Below are 22,176 nucleotides of genomic sequence, written 5' to 3'. Positions count from 1 at the left end.
TTAAAAGGCTGCAGGATGCTAAAAAATATTAATTAAAAAAGCCCACAAACCACCACCAACCCCAAAAGCCCCAAGCAAGGCAAGCCCGTGTGGCCTTCTGGCCAGCCAGCTCGCTCGGTGGCACCAGGCCTTTCGGGACACACCAGATGATACTAAAACGTCCTTTCACAAAACGCTGCTGCTGTAGCCTTGCTGTGGTGAGTGGGTACGGGGCCAGCCAAAAGCCCTGGAGGAGGGGGAGAGCAGGAGACAGTGAGGGTTGGGTCAAGATGTGGCAGCTCATCAACCCAATTTAAAATGAGCATTGCTTTCAAGGTGTTTTTTTTTTTAAAATCTGCGGTATTGCCTATGTAAAATCTGTTCTCCTCAGGAAGGCATCGCCTTCCTTACTGCCTAATGGGACATGACACTGCAAACTGCCAGTTTGAACATGTTGTTCCTCCTGCCAGATTGGCTCGACAGAGTTAAGTATAATTGTGGCCAATAAAGTGAATTTTATTTCCCTTCTTGTTGATAGGACACCTGCGCTTCAGGGTCAGAAAGACACACGACAATACCAATAAAATAAAAAGCAGAGACAGACAGACAGGCAGGCAGGGACAGGAGCCTTGGAAGCCGGCTCTGCACGAACACCTGCACTAACGCACCGCAGCTCCCAGCTCTGCAGCTCCCAGCGCGGCCACTTCTGCACTTCTGTGCCCAGTTTGGCCGAGGGCGCCTGGCCAGCACAGGCAGGCATGACCCTCAGCACGCGCGGGGAGCTGTGCCAGGAGTGAGGAGAAGGCCAAGTGCTGCCGAGTCCGTGCCTTTGCGGGTAACGGCTCCGGGTCGAGCCCTGGCCCGCGGTGCCGGCGCAGCTGCCGCCGCCGCAGCCCCCCTGGCAATCAGGTAATGAGCCGCCCCTGCAGCAGGCACTGACACAGGTGAATGCCATCCTCACCCACCTCCTGCGGCTAGCAACAAAAGGCATCACCGCTGTTTTAGTCCTTAAAAGCCCCTGATTTTGCACAACCAATTTTCCCAGGCCAGGCGGAACAACCTCAGCTTACTTATAAGCTACGGAAAACATCTTCCGCCTCCATTAACTTTTATTGGATTGTTGAAGATCCACACAGACTGTACTGGCAAGGCTTGGCCATCAGAACAAGCACACCATGTATTTACAACATGCAAAACTAGGTGCCAGTCTGTTCTCTTCATCTATAATTATCTTTATTTGGGTCAGTGCCACCTGTCTCCCAGTAAAACCAGTTAAGAGCTGGCATGCCTCTGGTACGCAGAAAGGATCCTCCTCTCCAAGAACCTCGCCCTTGGAAGGACGGCAGTGCTGGACAAGAAACACCAGCCAGCAGGAAATGAGGGCCACCCATTACACCACTCACACCACAACACGTGGTGTTTTGCAGAAGAACCAAGGATTTCAGCACCACCAAGAGATTTGGGGTGCCTCATCTCAGCTACAGCCTGAAGAACCCAATGCTAAAAGCACCAACTTCTTTCCCAAGGGGAACCAGGACTCGGAGGTACTCGCACCAAGCATCCAGATGGGGGTCAGGTATTCACAGCACTCTGTATTTTAGGAAATACTGTCTTTCCCAGGTCGCAAGAATAGTATAAACCACAGAAAAGGGAGCTGTGCCTGTACAAAACCTCTCAACAAGCCCCATGTTTGACCTAGGGCAAGGTCATCTTCCAGGATGTAAGGATACTGCTGGTCTCCTTACAGGGCCCAAAGGTGGCAGTGGACAAACCCACACCTGGAACTGAACTGAAACCAACCAAACACATTTCACAGGTGCCACCCAAATGCCCTTCAAATGATGCTAACATTCAGGTGTTTCTACTCCTTCCCAAGGATGAAACAGGACTAAATTTAACATCAGTGCTCTCCTTACAGAGCCCAGGAACCATCTACCTGCTTTATAGCACACAGCTATGCTGGCTCTAGCTCCTGTCCAGGGACAAATGACAATAACGCTCAGGAAGTAACAATGGGTGAGTAACTGCGACCTTCTGGCTCTGACCCTATAAACTGTTTCGCCGAGGCGGAGCTGAGAGCTGCTTCAGTTCCATGAAGTTTTGCTCCAGTCGCACGCGCTCCCTGCAAAACTCGTGTTCGTGAAGTCGGCCGCTCCCTCTGGGCACTTCCAGGCATCACTGCGAAGTTGCAGGAGTTAATGCAGCAGGCAATGAGAAAATCCAGGGTAAGGCCTTGGCTGAGTGTGAACAGTTATTATCTGAACAATGTGAGCCCTAAGAGCATGGACAGTCCAGGCAATTTTATTTTTTTTTTTTTTTTAAAAAAAGAAGATAAAAGAGAAAGGAAGCAAATCGAAATGATGCAGCCAGTCTTCCAAGGGAGACCAAAAGATATTGGTAATAAGCCAGGATCCAGCACAGGCACAAAGTGTCCTGAAGATTTCAAGTGTAGGAATCACAGACACCTAAAATTTAATTCTCCTTCTGCCCAGAAAACAAAGCAAAAAGCAGTGCTGATGGGAGGTGCCAGCTGAGCAGCTCTGGAGCCAGAGCTTTTGTCTACATTTGGACAGACCCAGGTACGCCTTGAATGGTATCAGCATGTCATACAGGCAGCATTCCTTACAGCTCGCCTCAAAGAAAAACCCGGCACTGAGGGGGTGCCTCAACATTCCAGCTCCCTTCCCCTTGTTCCCTTGGGCTGGCAGTTTTCAGTAAGACCCTGTTAGTGTCATTTGTGGTAGAAGCAAGGGGGCTGACGGGGAGCCGTGCCAGTAGGAAATATGCTGAGATCACAGATTCATTTCTCATCCATCACTGGAAAGATGACGGCAATTTCAGTCTTTCCTCGTCTCTGCTGAACCAAAATTGGCAGCTGGGAGATGGAAGGCTTTTTCATCCCTGTGTTCACTTAGAGCCTGTCAGGCATTTCGGTGCCTTTCACGCAGCTACACAGATGCTCACCAGCACCTTCTCCCCAAAACCACCACAAAACCGTATCTCCTCGGTTCAGCGCAGGTATCTGGGCACATGATCCAGAGAGTCTTTGCTGACCTAAAGATTCAGCATCAGGACACTCTCCCTGAACACTTAAGCTCTTATAATTTGTTACAGGTTATCTCAGTTAGAGGTCACTAGTAGGAACAAAAACTCTCGCTCTGCCCACTAACTTTGGTTTGTACATCAGCATGACCTTGCCAAGTCTGTGATGTATTTCAGCTGCAGTTTGCTCAGCTGACTCACGCCACTAAATCTTTAGATTAACACACCGAAAACCCATCATACCATCCTTCCAGCCACAAGCAGTCCAGAAGTAAGGAAACTCTCAAAGAAGAGAGTCTACTTACTCACTGTATTATTTGTTCTGAAAATAAAGAATTATTTTCCCCCATGAACCTGAAGAATGCTTAGTCTCAGGAAGTTTGATGGGGAAAAAAAAAAAAAAAAAAAAGGGAAGTTAGTCACTCCTGCCTCTCTCTCAAGCATCATGATCATGCACTGTAAGAAATAAAGCCGGTCAGGCTGCCCAAGGCAGAACAATTTGTACACATGCACTTCAACTGTCCAAGTTAATTTCTTAAGTACAGCTGGGACAGAAAATCCTATGTACCGAAAAATAAAACTTTGCAATGGAAGATTTTATTAAAACAACACTACAGGAGAACGTGGAGCATATTCTGCTTTTATGCTATGTGCTGTTAACACAGTCTCCTCGAACACAGCGTACGGTTATGTTCAACTCTGAAAACACAGTGAAAGAGAAGGGCAATGGAAGCTATTTGGAAATCGTACCATAAAATGAAAGATTAGAGAAATACGAATTCCAAACAGGATGTAAATGAGAAGACAAGACAATAATTCATTACACCTGTGCTGGTTTTAGCTGTGATTTTCTTCACAGTAGCTGGTATGGGGCTGTTTTGGATTTGTGCTGAAAACAGTGTAGATAACACAGGGATGTTTTTGTTACTGCTGAGCAGTGCTTACACAGAGTCAAGGCCTTTGCTGCTTCTCACCCCACTCCACCAGCGAGCAGGCTGGGGGTGCACAAGGAGTTGGGAGGGGACACAGCTGGGACAGCTGATCCCAGCTGACCAAAGGGATATTCCACACCATATGATGCCATGCTCAGCATATAAAGCTGGGGGAAGAAGAAGGAAAAGGGGGGATGTTTGGAGTGATGGTGTTTTTCTTCCCAAGTAATTATTACATGTGGTGGAGCCCTGCTTTCCTGGAGATGGCTGAACACCTGCCTGCCCAGAGGAAGTGGTGAATGAATTCCTTGTTTCGCTTTGCTTGCATGCGTGGCTTTTGCTTTCCCTATTAAGCTGTCTTTTATCTCAATCCACGAGTTTTCTCATTTTTACTCTTCTGATTCTCCCCTCCTACCCCACTGGAGGTGAGTGAGTGGCTGTGTGGTGCTTAGCTGTCAGCGGGGGTTAAAAAAAAAACCACGACAACACCACAACCAGGACACCAAGAAAGTGAGTTTTATGCTATTTACTCTGTAAGACTACAAGAAAAATAAGTGAAATCAAAAACTTCTTATTTAAAATAACAAAGTACTGGTTTTACATCATACATAAGTACTGTGCTGACTCAGACCACTGATTTCTGAAGTATAGATACTTGCAGATTTAATAAGAAGGCGCAGGTTCACCGAATCTCCCTGCTCCACGGCATAAACCAACTGCACAGTAGCTCGGACTAAACATCTTAGCCCAGGGCTCTCACACCAAGAGCTCTACTCCTCCCTTAGCAACATCTGTGGTGACCATCAGAAGAGATCACTGGTCTGGTAGAGCCAGGAATGAACTAGAGTGAAAGGTCCTGGCTCTCATCTCGCATGAAGAGCTACAACATGACAGCAAGTACTGCTTTCCCAAGGATCCCAAGCAGTTCACTCAGCCACCAGGATCACTGCCTCTGCACTTCACACTTGAGGGACGCTTACCTGCCTCGAAGTCAGGAGCTCTTGTGGAGCTCTTGTACAATGCCCTGGAACCAGTCAGCTTAGGTACAGACAAGACGCTAAGCACGCCACCACAGATGTCAATGCAAGCTGCAAACATGTCCTGAATACTGGATAGAAGTACTGAAAAGCACCTGAAATATGTAAGTAAAGCCTGGTTTGGGAGTGTTCATACAAGCCAATGTATGAACGTTTGTGGGGGCTCCTTGCCAATGCCGAGCTAAGGCTCTCAGCCTATTCAGAGAGCACTGAAGGTCATAGTCCTCACAAGCAACCAGATTATGGCCAATGGAGGAGGAAGTGGCCGCAGAAAGAGAACAAGAATGTGTTTCCACCCACATCACGGAATCAAGCGAGGATGGAAGCAACAAGCAAACAAATGAAGTAGAAGGCAGACAGCATTTAAAGCTCTTCCTGAGCAACTACAATGTTCTACAGTGTAGCATTTGGCCAGAAGACCCAACAGGCTACACCTGGCAGCAGGGTAAAAGTTATGACAGATAAGACAGTAATAAAATACTCTGAATATTCTGGAAAAAACCAGCCAAACAGAAGTACCACCCAGTCCATAAGTAGTAGCCTTGTGTGCACCACCACAAGCCCGTCTAGACTGTGACTTTCTGTGCTGACTGGAAATGAACCACCAGACTAACAGCATAGATTCCCCCAGTGCAGTGCCCAAAGTATCTTCTGAGCCATGTCACTGAATCTAGAAAGCTCAATTCCCCTGTGGAATGGGTCAGTATTAAGAGACCAAGAGCTTGTTTCAAGTCTCAGCAGCTCTCTGCAATTTCAACACTCCCGCTCTGTGCTGAACCATGCACCGTCATGACAAGACTAGACTCTTGCCACCTGAGTGACCGAGATCCTATTCAATAGCTGAACTGAGTAAGGCAGTTACCAGAGAAAGTCCCCATAGATGGTGGTTTGTGGCCAGACAGTCTCTGCCTCTCCCCACAGATCAGCAGTAACTACCATTGACACCAACACAGAAGGAAACTTGCCCACTTAGCAACTCCGGCCACTTAAGTGCCTCTTGCTCAGTGACTTGCCTACTTGTAGATATATCTACAAGATACACTTGTAGATGTATCATTCCCCACCTGTATGCCAATGCACTTAGGGTTAAAGAGGAAGAGGGATAATCTGGCTCTTACTACAGCCAGCGGCCTTTCAGGTGACCGCTGCTATCTTGTTCCGTTTGCACAGCTGCTAAGTGCAAGATCATCATGCCCAGTGCCTGAGATCCTGGTAGTATCACAACACACCACCAATACTGGTATGATACTACACTTTGAATCGTTAGTTATTACTCATGGAAGAAGAAGTGGTTTCTAGAGCTTAATAAACTCTCAACTCAAGATATACCACAGTATTAACATTTATGCAAGACAGGAAATCTTGTTCACAGTCTCCTACATGTATTAACACATTTGGCTTTCATTTTTGCCTCCCATGTTCCACATACATTTCAATACATGTATGCAGATAGCTAACAAATTCTCCTCTTAACTACTGCTGGTTTACAGTAGTCAGTCAAGAAAGTTGCACTGGTGAGGGAAAGGGTAAACCTGCACGGAAAGTACCGATACAGCTAATGATTTGCCTACTTGACTTCTGAGAGAGAGGTGGGAGGTGCAACCAGCTGAGGTCAATAATAGGAATCCACGTAAAAATACATCTGCATTACCCAGCAGCGTGTGTTCCAGGAAAACAGTGCTTCTCTTACCCCCAAAAAGCGGCAGGACCCCTTGCTCAAGAAACAAAAGGGGATTCTGGCTGTGTAACTACAGTGTCCCCTTCCTGTTTTTACTGTACAAGCTGTTCCCCTGGGCTTTTTTCTCTTCTTCGCTGTAGTCTGCCCATCACGCAGCTGAGTTGCAGCTAAATTGTTGCTATGCTTCAGCTGGAGGAAGAAGGGTGAAGGAAAGAGTACCTGGGCTTTTTGGTTCGAAATGAGAACATGCCAAGGGAAAGAAAGAAGCCAGCAGCCTCAAAGACATAACCTGGGCCTCAGATGAGTTATCAAGAAGCGTCACGCCTTCCCTCTGCCTTGACCTCCCCTCCACAAAATCACCTTGCTCAGCGCAACGTGAACACGTGCCAAAAGCCAAGCCCTGTTTATCACATAGGTTACCTTTGGGATCAGGTGAAACTTAAAGAGCTTTGGCAGCTGCTTCGTTCACACTCTTTAACTTCTCCTCTCTGGCACTTATAAACCTCCTAGTTGGCAGAACGAGGGGCAACTGGACCTCGGGTCTTACCCAGAAGTGGAAGCACAAGAACTGAACTATTTCACAACTCTGTTTAAACAAGTTTCTCGTTTAGTTTGCCTGTCTGGCCCACAAGTATAATAATCATACAACTTATGTTCAAAATTACACTGCAGGTGACCTAATCATATGATAATTATTATTGTTTTTTTAAAGAGAGAAATCACCAACATGTTCAAAATCCATCCCACTATTATTGCTATTTTTAATTTTAATTTATCGTCAGGTAGGCCTAGGCAAAAAGATTACTTAATTCTCTGAACAAGTATATTTGCAGCATCAGGAAACATTGTGAAACAGAATTCCAGTGCTGGCTAACATCCTCTGATAGGCAAAACCACCACCAAATAAGATGAAGTTTTCCTACACTCCAGATTCTTTCCAACCTGTTCCCATAGCTGTTTGATAAAAAGTCTCAGAGAGTTAAAATGGAGAAGCACTTGAATCATAATAACCATTATCTGACAGATCATTTTGTACCAGGAGAAACTGAAATTTCCAACTGACAGACAAAAATAGCTCTGCTTTGATGAAAACTTGCAAAAAAACCCACCAAAAACCAACCTCACCCAAATCCTATAATTTTTTTTGTTTCTTTTCACTGGAGATGATTAAAAGCATCTTACCCTGGATTATGCAGCTCAATATGGGCCCCTAATAAAAGATTTCATTGCAAAATTACCGTATGACTGAGTGAAACAATGGCTTCTTTATTAATATTTTAAAGACTCCCGAGGGAAATGCTGTGCAGCTGAAATGCCCTCAGTGAAAGGTTCATTGCCATGCTATGCACTTCTGCTGTGTAATGTTTTACAAGCTGCACTGCCCTGTGAATGGGGAGAGTTAGTTCTCAGCTGGTGGAGGCAGCTTGCATAATACCAGACAAGTTAATCGGTAACGAGCAATGCAGGAGACCTTTGTTCCGAGTGCGACATACACAAATTCCACACTAAGCACATTGACGCTTCTGAGAGTTACTCATTGACATGCTTTATTAAATTGCTTGGACTACACCTCGATGCACCAAAAAGATTAGTTTAACAGAGCTGCATCCTTCTGATGCCTTCCATCCTAAACCGCTGCACTATAACCCCAACCCCACGGATCAGCACTCCTGGTACAAAGGCATTTCCAGGGTGGATGATGGCAAGTACCTTGCAGCAAGCCCACGTGTCAAGGCAACGGCAGCAGGCAGGCAAGGAAGCAGCACACAGAAAAAGCACTGGTTGGCGGCCAGCAGAGCGCTTCTGTAACAGGACTCTGTTCTTACGGAAACAGTTATGGGAAGCATTTGTCGTGTCCCCCTGCTGCAAGGCGAGTGCCCCCCTTGCCCACTCCAAACAGCTTGCTAAAACACCACCCTCCTCCCAGCCTCCCCAAACAAAGGCAAAGGGAAAGGAGGCACAAGACGTGCTTCTCCTGGCACTATCCGGAACACCAGACCAAGGACAGCTGGCTTCTAGCAGGTGGAAGACATGCTGCACCAAAAGCCCAGGAGCAGCGCAGCTCTAAACACTCCTCAGAGCACTGTTAATACCAAGTCTGAGGAAAACGCTGCTGGTTTTAGTCGTCCACAGCCTTGCCCGGACAAAACACACCTGCTGAACTGGCCCGTCCTGTCACCGCTTATCGTACAACATCACCTCCCATCTCCCCAAGGCTGGATCCAGCCAGCTGAACTTCCAGTGCCAGAACTTGTGCGAGTCTCCAACCGTCAGACCGCCAGAGCTGATCTGCACAGTGAGATGATATTGCTCGTTTGCTTAAATGCCTCAGAAGCAGTAAGCCAGTCTCACCGGTGAGAGGCTGAGCAAGGGGAAGAGGAGCTTCCAGCAGCACGTTGCACAGTCTGCCAGTCCCCAGCCTCACTCCTGAACACCACTGCACAGCTGAAATTCAACGAAGTCGTAGGGCAAAACCCAACCGTCGTGATAGCTCTCTCAGAAGACAAATGAAACCCACTCTTTGATAACAGCAAAACCATCCCCCTTCAATAGTCTATTTTCATGCCTGCGGATGCCGCACATAGCTCCGAGGCAAGGGAGAAGGCCAGCAAACGATACTCGAGGAGGTCCTTGCTGCTGCCTGGCTGGAAAGCTGCCCACGACACTGAAAACCGACACATCTCCCTCCACAATCCCAGTGCCCAAGGCAGAGCCTGACGGCACCCCGCAGCCATGCGGAGGTAGGCACGCAGCACCCGAGGAGTCAGTGGAAAGGGCACCCGTGGGGATGCGAGACTGAGAAGGAAGTGGGCACATCCTCCGCTCCCAGGAAAACCGGCTTAACAGCCCACCCCTCTCCACAGTCTCACACACAGAGTACCAGACACACACAGGCACAGGTAAGCACACTCTTGCAGCAATTGCCACATTATTATCCACTAGAACATTTAGTCACCTAATAGCAGCATCTTCCTTGGCAACAGGGAGAAGGTTATTTCACCCAGAACTCAATTTTAACCCATCCCACAGCAAATCCTTCTCGATGCATGTGTTACTGATGGCAGCACGCTCTCCCTCTACGTGTAAGTACACACACACACACACACGTATGACTATTACGCATTTTTTCATGCGGCAAAGAAACTCCATGAGACTGACTCTGCCCAAACACTGTGGCATCGGAACACAAAGCTCGGGTTGACAGCTCAGACACAGCAGGTTGCACCTCAATGGAGAGACCTTTCAGGTTACCCCAGACGTGTGCAGTCTATTGTCCCCAGAGTACAAATGCCCTTAGGGAACTGCTTCCAAAAAAATACCTTCAACTGCACAGTATGGGCAACAATTTACAGGCAGAGCATGCCAAAACCCAGAAATACTGGTTTTCTTGTAACTGCAGGTCTCAGCTACCAGTTTTTCAACGGTTGCAGATGATGTGGATTTCTGCATAATCTGAAAGGTGCTCAGCCACTTGAGACTCAAGGAGGTGAGGTGTGTGTACAGCACCACCTCCTGTGGAAAGTTTTACTCACTGTACTTCCAGCGATGTGAATAAGACCTTCATTGACTGATTTTTAATTTGCCTTCACTTGTTTAAGGAGGCACATAAACTGTGAAGTCTGGTAGCCACAACACCTCGTATCAAGCACTTTGATTAAAACTAGTCCAGGAATGACTAGTTTCAAGGAAACTTGTTTTGTCTAGAGAATGATGACTCATCAGATCCAATGGTTTGCAAGCATCTATTTCAACAAGATATTTATCAGAAATATTCCTCAGGTCAAAGACGGTGAGTTGAGAAACAGAATCATCTTTTACCATGTGTACATGAAAGACAGAAATGCAAAACCGTCTCTGGTCTGTTAAACAGAGCACTTATTTGGCATATAAAACACGCATGTTCCAGTCCTTGCTCTACCTGACTAAGAAGGAACGTGAATGCAAGTGAATACTGTGATTGTTTGCTTGCTCCAAATAGTACCTGCTTTATATAAAAGAGAAAAAAAATGACAGGAGGTAGAGCAGTACCTGCTTTGGATGTGGGAAACAAATGCAAATCCCTGCTCTGAATGAATGTCCTATGCAACATCAGTTGATCAGAAAAACGAAGAAACTGTTGGTTTAGCCTTCACTTACGAAACCCCATCGTCTCATAAGTACTCCATCACTATCAGACTCCCTTCTCTACTTCCTCCTTTCTTTCCTTTCCTCATTAAAATGGGAAACTGATGATAAGGCTGAGAAAATGGACCGTTCTGAGCTCTTCGTGTCTATCCATTGCCACTCGTGAAAATACATTTTGCACCAATACAAGGACATGCGAGGCTATGCAGTGAATAAATAAGTGCCTGACCCAGTAAGTCGAAGAGCTCATCCAAGAGGCTCCGGGGCAATATTCACCCTCCTCCTGTATCACTAAACTAGGAATAAAAGAAGCAGTTACAGCTTTACAACTGAAAATACACTGATTTTTTCCAGTGACCAGTTGCCTTTTAGACTCAACTGTATCTGCCCTCTTCTCTTGGGCCAAAGTGAGTTATTCATTAATTCTGGCATGCTTTAGTCACTGCCTAAAATGTGAAGTAGTTTGTAGAACAAAGACAGGAGTTAAGGGTCAAACTGGTGAAAGCAAGTGCTGGTATTTGCTTTTGGGGTTTGTTTGTTTGTTTGTTTGTGGTTTTTTCAAGATTAAAAATGAACTTTCCTTTTTCCAGGTCCACGGAAAAGAGGTCTAACTAAAAAAAAAAAAAAAAACAACATTGAAAAACTGCTGTAGTACATTAATTTAAATATAGTGTTCTATAACTAGGTGCACAAGCTGACTCTTACTTAGTCTTTGCTGTTTCCAAGACAGTGCTGTTCTCTCTTCTTTCCCTGAGTACTCCTTGGTCATGATTTTTCGGAGAAAGGTCACTACCTTGCCCTTCCTAGTGACTGTGAACTAAGTATGAACCACCAAAGTCACCTAGAGTTTGGCTATTAACTTCAGCAAGCATTTGATCTAGCTCTCAGCTACTGATCTCATCTCCTCTAAGAAGTCAAGGATATAGCTCCATTTATGGATAATGAGACAGCAGCTGCCATTGCAAAAACTTTTCAAATTTCAGTTAGATCTTAAACTGTGAGTGATGAAAACTTCAGAGAAGGGTGAAGAAATCTTAAAACAAGCCATATCTGGCACTAAGGATGCCTAACTGAATCCTCAGGAAAGCCCTATTGTGTTCCCTTCTACACAGGAACACGTCTTTTTTGTGCTTCCGTAAATACTGTGCATGTAGGGCTCATGATAGGACAGTGGGTTAACCAGGTATCTCCCCTTTTCATCTCCATTTGGTTCTGGAAGTTCAGAAGTCACAAAACCAATTAACACACAGACCAACCTGTTCAGCTTCCTATTCACAAAGTGGCAACAGCAGCAGTCCCTTTGAGCACCTTGTCTCCAAGGTCCTTTGGGCACTGCTGACCCTGGCGATGTGCACACCAAACATGTGGCCGCAATGGAGTCAGGACTGTGGCAGGGACCCCTAAGAAACTGCTTTAGCATTAACAGCGTAAGTACCCCACAGGACAGCCAAGAGACACAGCTAAGGCTTTCTTTGTACAAACCCACTGGGCTCAATTCAAGATCAGAGATACTGGGACTTCCACTCTGCAGCCCTTAGACCTTTAAGGAGAGGCTGCACTGGAAATGGGAACCTCTGGAAAAGGATGGTTCAGCCATCAAACATGGTCACGGTGGTACAGAAGATCTGAATTAAAGGCAGGAAACATCTTTATTCACGGCATATCAGGCTGGCTCTGCCTGCTTTTGGGCTGTAACTCCTAAGGTCCACCTTTCTGATTCACCAAGAGTTTCAGAAAGCTTACATCATCTTCCAGAAAGCTTCCTCTCTCCAAGAAAGCTGACTCATTTTCAGAAGAGTAATTAAGATATTTCCTATTCTGGGAAAACAAAAGCCACCACCACCACCACAAAACCATCCAAAACCAAAATCAACCAATCAACCAAAACCAACTCACCCCCCAAAAAACCCTAGAAGTATGTATGTAGTGGGAATTGGGGGAAAAAAAAAGTGTTAGAAATTTCATTACATTATTTGTAACAGTGATTCTGCAGTTTCCTTTCTAAAATTTGTTGCATTTAATATTTCATTTTGGAGAAGAGAAATAGAAATCAGAACATCTTCATACAGAATTTCAGAGCCAAACACTTTCATGCTAAACTTTGAAACGCGGCTTAGCCAAGCTCAGATAAAATCAGCATCAGAGTTAGATTTGAAACTCTGGAGTTCCTAGCTCTTGTGCCTGAAATCAGATTGTCAAACTTACTTGTCATCAGCAAAACATCAGGAGTGTAAGAATTTGCAAATAAGCTGGTTTTTGGAGCTATGCTGGGTAATATCTGTAGCAGAGTATTAATACTGTACAAAAAACCAATGCCACCTGGAGAAAGGAAGACAACTGCTAGAGATGAATTCACATTCTTTGGATTTTAAAAAGGATCATTTGTCTTTGTAGTATAAACCTAGTAGGTCATGTTTTTCTCTGAAATTTACTCCAGACTCCCCCCTCTACTAGAAAGCTTTCCCACAATGATACTGTAAAGCTTTTATAGGAAGAGCAGCATTAACATCTCAGCAACAATTAACATTTCCTACCACAACACGGCCATAACCAATGTAGGCTAACTCCATATCAAAAGCAGCAAGTCCCACTGCTACCTCTTGAGGGGGAGCCAACATGGCCAAGGTCACTCTTCTCAATGACAAGTGCCTTACCTGTCTCTGAATTCACCTTCTCTGAGGCTGAGGACTAAACTCTATTAAACTCAGGATATTAAAATATTCAGTTAGCCATTAAGGAATTAAAACATTCACCACCATTTGCTGAACCACGTATTTCCTAAAAACGTTAGTCTGGCTCAGTTTCCCTCTACGGTGGTCTTGCACGCCCCACAGTCACTCGGCTCTAGCCCAGCACCTACAGCGCTGTCTTGGTTATCGGGGCTGCAGGGGGAGGAAGCTCTGGTTTCTGCTTGCCAGCAGACGAGACCTCTGTGACTGGATTTGTGCTTCTCTCACAGAAAAGCTCACGGAGCTTCCCAAGGATGATCTCCACGTATACCGTATCATTTCTTTCTCATCAGATGTGACAAGCCCTTGCACTTACGCAAATCCAAAGGTTATTTTTCATTTTGCTTGCCTGGGTTTTCAGGCCACTACATTTCTTACAGAACACAGATCTAAAGATACTCCAAGAATTAAAGCTCTAGTAGTAAAAAGGTTTCTGTAGTTTACGTTATAATGTTTATTTGCCAAACAATCAGAATGAACATTCACTGCTTTATTTACTCATCAAAGAGCATTGACCGATGTCCTTTACAACTGCTGGCTTAACCTGGACTGTTATAGAAGAAATTACAGACAGATAAAAGCTACTTTCCGTGTACAGTTATGACTATGTTAAAAAAAGATTCAGACACCTCCCACCCCCCCAAAAAAAAAATCCAACCAATAAATAAAATGACCAGTCTGCAATGGGAACTGCAAAGTGTGTAGTCAGAGTAATACTAGATCAAGAACTTAGCTTACAATTCAGCTGTGGGATACAAGGGACAAATGCACGTAGTGGAGACCTTGAGAAAGAACTCCAGCCTCCATTTTTGGTTTGAAGAAGCAATTCAGCTGCTTTGTCCTACCCACCTCTCACTTATAGCAGCTGTAAATTTAAACAACCACCAAACAATCTGCCTTGCATCAGCATAAAGGAGACAGACAGTGGACACGAGAGAGAATTCTGCTGAATCATAGAATCATAGAATGGTTAGGGTTGGAAAGGACCACAAAGATCATCTAGTTCCAATCCCCCTGCCATGGGCAGGGAAACCCTCCACTACACCAGGTTGCCCAAAGCCTCATCCAGCCTGGCCTTGAACACTTCCAGGGATGGGGCATCTACAGCTTCTCTGGGCAACCTGTTCCAGTGCCTCACCACCCTCTGAGTGAAAAATTTCTTCCGTAGATCTAATCTAAATCTCCCCTCTTTCAGTTTAAAGCCACTGCCCCTTGTCCTATCACTACACGCCCTTGTAAAAAGACCCTCTCCAGCTTTCCTGTAGGCCCCCTTTAAGTACTAAAATGCTCTGGGAGTGTTGGTAAGACTTTAATTTTTCCCTGGCAGGCTATGCATTTTTTTCTGCTGCCATTGAAAAGCCATGACTGAGGGATTTTAGGCATGTGGTGACAAATACCTGATTGCTTGTTTAAATTTAGTCCCTTTGAGCAGAAACTAGAAGTTGTCAACTTTTAATGACAGCTTGGAAATTGCTTAAAAAGCTGCAACTTTGCCGATACTGGCTGCCATTCTCAGTGTTGAATTTCACTAGCCTATTCCTTAAACTAGATGCAATTTCCTGGCAAACAGCACTTTGACTCACAGATCTGATTTTATGTCATGAAGGGAGACGGTGTCGCAGTGAGCTCTTCCTCTCTCCTCAATGAAAACACCCTGTTGGCAGTGTAAAATTATCCAAGCTAGGAAAACTCTTGCTGCTCCATCGTTCTGCTATAGTTTGACAGCAAAACACTCACAAACACATGTAAGACAGTACAGAGAAGCTATGCGTGCACTGGAAAAACATCTGCATTGATGCAGAGATCCATCCAAGGCACGTTTATACACTGCTTCAATGTCCTTGTACAGACTTTAGTTTTGAGGCATGGAATTAAGCGAGTAAGCTTGTTCTGGTTTTCATAGTGAGTACTTCTGTCTTTATAAACTCCCTTAATTTAATGTTTTCCCATTTTATTGGGCTATAATGAAAGCACACAAAGCCAATATCAGATAATAATTAGTAAGATAACATAAAACACAGGAAATACCAACTGATATGCGTAATTATGACTGTCTAACAAATAAACCTGGATCTTATCTGGAAAATTTAAATTCCTAGTGCCTGTAATATTCCAAGACCCACACAAGCTTACTGTAGAGACAATCCAGATCAGGAGTCATGATGGTCATCTGAGAAAGTGCTAAGAAAGGGTCCCTGCAGAAGTGTTGTAAGGTGCTGACATCCAGCCCCAAGGACACATTCAGCTAAAGAGAAGACTCTTGATTTTCACTTCATTAAATACTTAATTGTACTATATTCACTCAAGAAAACTGCATGGATGAATTTTTAACAGTATTAGAATTAACCAAGTTAAATGTTCTTAATAAACTCTTCGCTTTTGTTTTTAGTTTATCACTGGTCTCTAGCACAGCTACTCCACGTATAAAACACTTCAACAGCTTAAAACAGTGTCAAGTACAGCTTTTCACTTTAAAACTTCCTATGGCATAAAAGCACATGTTTGTTTAGCAGGTCTTACCTCCAAAAGTCCATCTTCAGGTAGGTCTGTGCAGTGGACAGCATTCTGAATCTTGTTCCTCCCAAAGACAGCACGCAGAGTTCCAGGTCGGAGATGACGGGCTATTTCCTATTGAACACAGGAAAATGAAAAGACCTCTGTGAACCACACTGGTCCTTTACATTGTGAATGCAATAGAATCTTACAAGTAAAACATTACAGTGCTATTAATATATGTTTGGTACACTATGAAAGAAAATGAAGAGGGAGATTCCAGCTTGCACTACACACCTATGCAATTGCTGAAAAGCCATGACCAAGATTGTGAAAACTATCTGCTTGAAATTGGGCCAATCAAGCTACCTCCAGGGAAATGCAGGACCCTTCATATTACACATACACCTTCCTGCCACTCATATTAATACAATTACCTCATGTTAACAATGCTGCAGCTGTCAAGCATGGAATGTGCTGTCCTTAGTGAGCAGACACAAGTGCACCACCTTGCAGACTGCCTCCCCCTAATACTGAGCTATCTGCCTCAGAACCTGACGTTTGTGAAGGCCAGCTACTGAACAGCCTCTTGGTCACCCCTCTGCAGTGCTTCTGTGACACTGTGAGTAGTGCCAACTTCGGACCCTCTCTGAGGATCAGTCCAGACTCTCTGTACATCTTTCTCTGTTCTTTGAAGTTGATGTTTCAAAGCTCCTCTTCATCTACAATGGAACAGGTTGCCCAGAGAGGTGGTGGATGCTCCATCCCTGGAGACGTTCAAGGCCCGGTTGGATGAGGCCCTGAGCAACCTGATCTAGTTGGAGATATCCCTGTTCCTTGCAGGGGGGTTGGACTAGATGGCCTTTGAAGGTCCCTTCCAGCCCTAACGATTCTATGATTCTATGATTCTACAATGCCAAACACCTCCTTGGTCTCTCAGAGTGTTTCTCTTACTACAGCAGATACCACTCAGGTCCTGAGATAACATTCCTCCCTTACCTCTTTACTATGGTATACCTCCCATCTTATACTGCAGAAGACTGCCTTCATTGGCTCTCCCTCCATCATCTTGCAGCGTTGTCTTTTAACCCCTTTCCTATATCAACTATGCTACACCTTGTGGGCCTCTCTTCCCAACACCCTGGAAGACACCCTCCAACTCTGTGGAGCTCTTCTCCAAGCCTATCTCATGCACAGTGTGCCTCCTTTTAAAATCCACTGGTGATGGCATTAATCCAGTTTTCCCTCCTTTAAACCCTTTGGACAGTCTTCCATGAGTGCCTCCTGAGCACTGCTGCCTGTGAGGGGACAGGCCGATGACAAACTCAGACTACAGCTACTGAATAAAAATTTAAAAAAAAAAAAGTGTTCTTTCTTGCCAACACAGCATACATCAGCCCCTTTCTGAAAAGGCACTGGGTACATTAAGGTGTAATCACTTTGGAAGCAGCCAGCGCAGTTTCACTGTGTCAATCCCAGGTGTTTGTTTCGGAGTCACAGCTGGAGGCTGCTGCTCCCACAGCCGAGTCACCAGACTGGATCGTCCGAGCATTTCTTAAGTTTCCGTGTCAAATGGGTTCAAAGCGACTTCAGCAGTGGCTCTTGGCTGACCTGGAAAACTTTGCACAGGTATAGATGAGAACCACTTGCAGGATCCACACTGTCTTCTGGGATGGCAGTGAATGTTTTAGACTAGTCCAAAAAGACCTCACAAGAGCATTATCTGACAACATTCTTTAGCCGCTTTCCAGCTTTACCCACTTGTCGTGTCTCATTTTAGAACTAAGACAATTGGACTTTAAGAGCAAGATCTTCTCTTAGCCCAGCAAGGCCTAGATATTTTCCTGTTGTGGAAAAATAACAGGAATTGGGGGAATGGGAGAATATTGTCCCCCAAAGTTCAGCTTACATCTTAAACAATGAGCTGTAATATTAGAGCAGCTTTGAGGTGATATACAGTTGCTGTTCCCAGGAACAGAGTGTGCGGGAACAGATGTGTGAATGGGTAAGGCCTGCATCTGGCTGGATGGAATGTGCAATATCCCTGAAATGGGGAGTAGAGTGGTGCAGAGGTACCACGACTTGTTCCTGTTATCAGAAGATAACATCACAGCTGCTGTCAAGAAAGCTGGACCGCAACTGCCTCCTCAACCACAATGGTGGGATCGTGCCCTGAAGCTGAACTTTGCTCATTATAATGTCATTGTAATATGTATGACTAGAGTCACTCAAAGCTCCACCTAAAAGTAAAGAAATAGTATAAAATGGCTAAAGAGAAGGGGGATGTTAGGGGCGAAGACTTCCATCAAAACGTCTGGGATCAGTAAACGGGCTGAACCTCTCTTCACCCCCTGAGTTGGGACGCCTGTTGGGTGAGAGCTCTGTGTTATGTGCATGTACTTACTAACATTTTGCTAGCTATTGAGTATTATCACTGATCAGTTCTAGTTTATATTGTTCTAAATCAAATCTATTTTTGCAGTCAGTCCCTATCACCGGCTGTCTTTGAATCCGTACCCTGTCACGAGCATCAGTATTAAAATTTGTTGTTTGAATATAAGTTTCCAGAAACTTTAATGTAAGGGAGGATGACTCATTGTGCTGCCGGCGAGGTCCCTGGATAGGTCAGGCAAACACCCTCCAACTTAGCCAGCTGCCCAGGGTGGGCAGGTGGGTTGGATACAAGGGTCTTGTCTTTCTTGGGAAGCTGGTAGACTGGTTGAATTGCTCCTGACTTTTATTGAACTGACCTCTATTGGTCAGATACTGTGTCATTCCATGACACCTGTAATAAGAATTGACAATTATGGTGATCTCTTACCTAGTAACCTAGATCTGTTATCCATTTGGAAGACAAACTGCTTTAATGCTTGGAGTGTGTCTGTGATAGTTTGATGTGTGGGGGGGTGTTCTGGTGGCAGGGGAGGGGATTTGCTCCCTGTGCCACCAGATCTGAGTCCCATCCCCCCCGGGGGAGGCTGAGCCAAATCGGCGCCTCTGCGAATTGCCCTATTTAAGTTGGGACAAAGGGGCGGGAAGGGGCTCTTTGCTCAGGAGCGAGGAGAGAGCAGGAGGGCGCTGCCCTCGCTCCCGGCTGGGCGGCTGCCCGGGCCCGGGCCGGCGCCATGTGCTCAAGATGGCGCCGGGGAGCCGCATGGGGGACTCGGTAAGCGCCCCACTCCCGGGGTGCCTGCCGGGCCGAGCTCCTCCAGAGAGGATTAATATCTAAGAGAAGACAACCACAACGACCAGGTCAGCCAAGATGGAGCAGGAGGAGGTGTACTGGAGCTGAGGTTTCCCTTGCAATCGGTGTGAAGATGGCAGGCGGCCCCCCTGCAGCCAGGGTGTACTCGGCGGAGCAGCGACCCACTCGTGGCCTGTGGAGAAACCCACGTCGGCAAGGAGATGCCTGAGCCCGGGAGAGGTCGTGGAGCAGGGAATGCGCGACCAGGTACTGTTAACAATGGGGCATGGAATGCACGATGAGGTCGTGGAGGCATCTGGAATCCGTGGGACGGCCGACACGAGTGGCAGCAGCTCCCTAAGAGGCCGAGACTGGTAAAGCCCGAACTGGTGCGATCCATAGGGAGGATTGCAATCCTGCGGGCAGGACTTACGCTGGAAAAGTTTGGGGACTTTTTCTTCGTGAGTAGGGGATCCACCGAAGCAAGGGAAAAATGGTGTAAAGACTCCTCCTCCTTTAAGAAAGGCGCGTCAGTTAACAGCATGGATGAACTGACCTGCACTCCCCCATTCCCTGTCCCCCTATGCCACCGGGGGGGAGGTAGAGCCAGGAAGGAAAGAAAATAGGGGGTGGGGAGGTTGTTGTTTTAAGATCTGGCCTTGTTTTCTCTTTCTCCTCTCAAGTAACCGGTTTTCGTTCCCTTTTGTCTTTTGTTTAGTAACTGTTAATAAATTGTTTTGTTTTATTAAGAAAGCCTGAGTGATGTTTTGCCCGGGACCATGTTTGGTGGGTGCTCCCTTTCGGTTCTTGTCTCAACCCTCAGTCCAAAAACCACGACAGTGTCTAACTCAAAACATGCTTCGAGGTGAAGTTTTAGTTCCCCATTGTTACTGTGTGTACGTCACAGGTCATACAGGATCTTTGGATATGGATGTCAAGGATATTTGAATAAGATACACTCAATAGCAAACAAATTTTGCTTCAGAAGAAAGTTCAAGAGTTTCACTTTAAAAAAAAAAAAAGACCCTAGGAGACAAAAAAAAACCTCCTTTACATGGCCCTCATTAAAGGCTTGCGATAAGAAAGTCTGCTGGAGAAACAAAAGTCACATGCCAGTTAACTATAGCTATGTCACACTTCAATCAAGCCTTCCTTGAAACAACTGTTGATTCCAGTAGCAACGAGCTCTCAGAAAGCCAGCAACAGCACTAGGCTTTCAACTATTTTAAGGAAAGTTTGGGCATATTAGAAAAAATTAATGTGGCTATAAAATCTTTGGAAACACTTTAGCAAGAAACAGCTCAGATATTCTGTTTATTTCCTATCCATCAAACTCTTTTGCTCAAAAAGTTCTGTCCTCCAACAGGTCCAAAAACACTGCTGCTTATGAAACTTTTCCAAGTTTTCCCTTGACCCATCTTCCTCACCAAACTCATTTCCTTTTCTCCCACCCCCTTTCTTTCTTTAAAAGCAGCTATATGGCCTTCTGACTTCTCATTTGTCCTAAGCTCTCATTCATTTCTGCTTCCCAACTTCGTATCAGAAGACCTCATACTTCTTCTCTTGGACTCACTCTCTCTCACTAACATCAGCAAAAGCTCCTACTGTTGCAGTATGCAATCTCCTCTTCTTCCTTCAGTTTTTCAACACAGGTTGCTACGCATTCTCCTACCCTCCAGGAAACTCATCAGCCATGTTGCACAAAAAGGGACTAATTCTTGTTCTGCTTGGGGTTGCAGTAGATCAGAAGTCCACAAAGGTAGGTCCTCCAGCACTTTACATTGTTAGTACTAGATTAATAAGACTCTAAATAAGCCTTTCTTGCCATCAGTTACCAAACAAGACAAGAGGTAAAGCAGTCTCTGCTTATATTTACATAGACAAAAGAGGACAATAATTATTGATTCCAAAGTTTTACAATTCATCACTTTCTTACTACACCACTGAGGAACCCTCAAGGAACAAGGCCTGTGTAAATGACGAAGATGCAAAGAGCTGTATAGATCATATATAGGTGTCCCTGTGTATGCATGGCTGGAAATCTTGGGAACATTTCTGGGAAAGAGGAACATATTTCCTTACAGAACTTATTCCTCATAGCACATGTTAATATTCACTCTTCTGCTCCATGACAGGAAGCTTGCCAAGCTTTTTATTTATAGGGCCTCATCTGCAACAACAGGGAGATACAAATATAATAATCAGGTTTGGGTTGGTTCCCCTACACCCTTCCATCCCCTTTCAAACCTCTTTCCTAAACTCTCTGTTGAGTCTAGTTTCCAGAGTATGTATTTTGTGTACTGGTTTTCAAAAACTTTTTGAAAGGAGTTGAGAGTGAGATGATGGAGGAGTTAAGTGCAGCTACAGCTCTACCATATGCATGAGAGTAAAATGTGCGCGCTGGAACTTCATGTGCATGTGTAAATGGGGGTGTCACAAACTTGCATCTCACATGATGAATACACTGTCTACAGCAAAACAAACCAGGGCTGCTGTACCAAAAGCAGCCTCTTTGGTCTTATTCAGCAGGCTATTTGACCACACCTTACAGGCTGGGCTTTGATCTACAGCTACACCTTTGAAGATCCTTCTCCTACACAAGATACAGATGCATATATTTCATGCTTCTATCACGTAACTGTGCCCAGTGCAACACTGCCTGTATGAAGTACTTAGCACATTCTAAAATCTATTTCTATACAAGTGAAAGGAAACAAAAATGTCACCACTGCCAGTAATATGTCAAAATCAGACTGAAAAATCATAAACATACTCATGAGCAAAGCTCATTAACTGCTTTTCCTTCAAATGGCTGTTTTTTTCACGGGGTGGATGGGAGGTTATATAGAACAGTAACATATTCCAGCCAAAACTGTAGATTTCAAGAAAATTTGGCCAGGTTTTTTAAAGAATCTGCCCTGAATACTTACTTTGGTTTCTAGAAAGGCTGAAAGTCCACTGCTCTTAAATATTTCAT

At 45.1% G+C, this 22,176-nt stretch overlaps 1 protein-coding gene across 1 annotated transcript in view; it reads right to left on the bottom strand.

Annotated features, from left to right (window-relative positions):
• Nucleotides 1-22,176, bottom strand: part of NME7 (NME/NM23 family member 7) — an 83,359-nt gene that overhangs the window by 1,744 nt on the left and 59,439 nt on the right. Inside the window, exon 11 of the mRNA XM_086622821.1 lies at nt 16,043-16,150. Coding sequence (XP_086478947.1) covers nt 16,043-16,150 — 108 coding nt within the window. The remainder of the gene's footprint in view (nt 1-16,042; nt 16,151-22,176) is intronic.

The sequence above is a fragment of the Tauraco erythrolophus genome, chromosome 1, assembly GCF_009769465.1.
Source record: "Tauraco erythrolophus isolate bTauEry1 chromosome 1, bTauEry1.pri, whole genome shotgun sequence".
Classification (NCBI taxonomy): domain Eukaryota; kingdom Metazoa; phylum Chordata; class Aves; order Musophagiformes; family Musophagidae; genus Tauraco; species Tauraco erythrolophus.
This window is presented reverse-complemented; position numbering and strand designations above follow the sequence as displayed.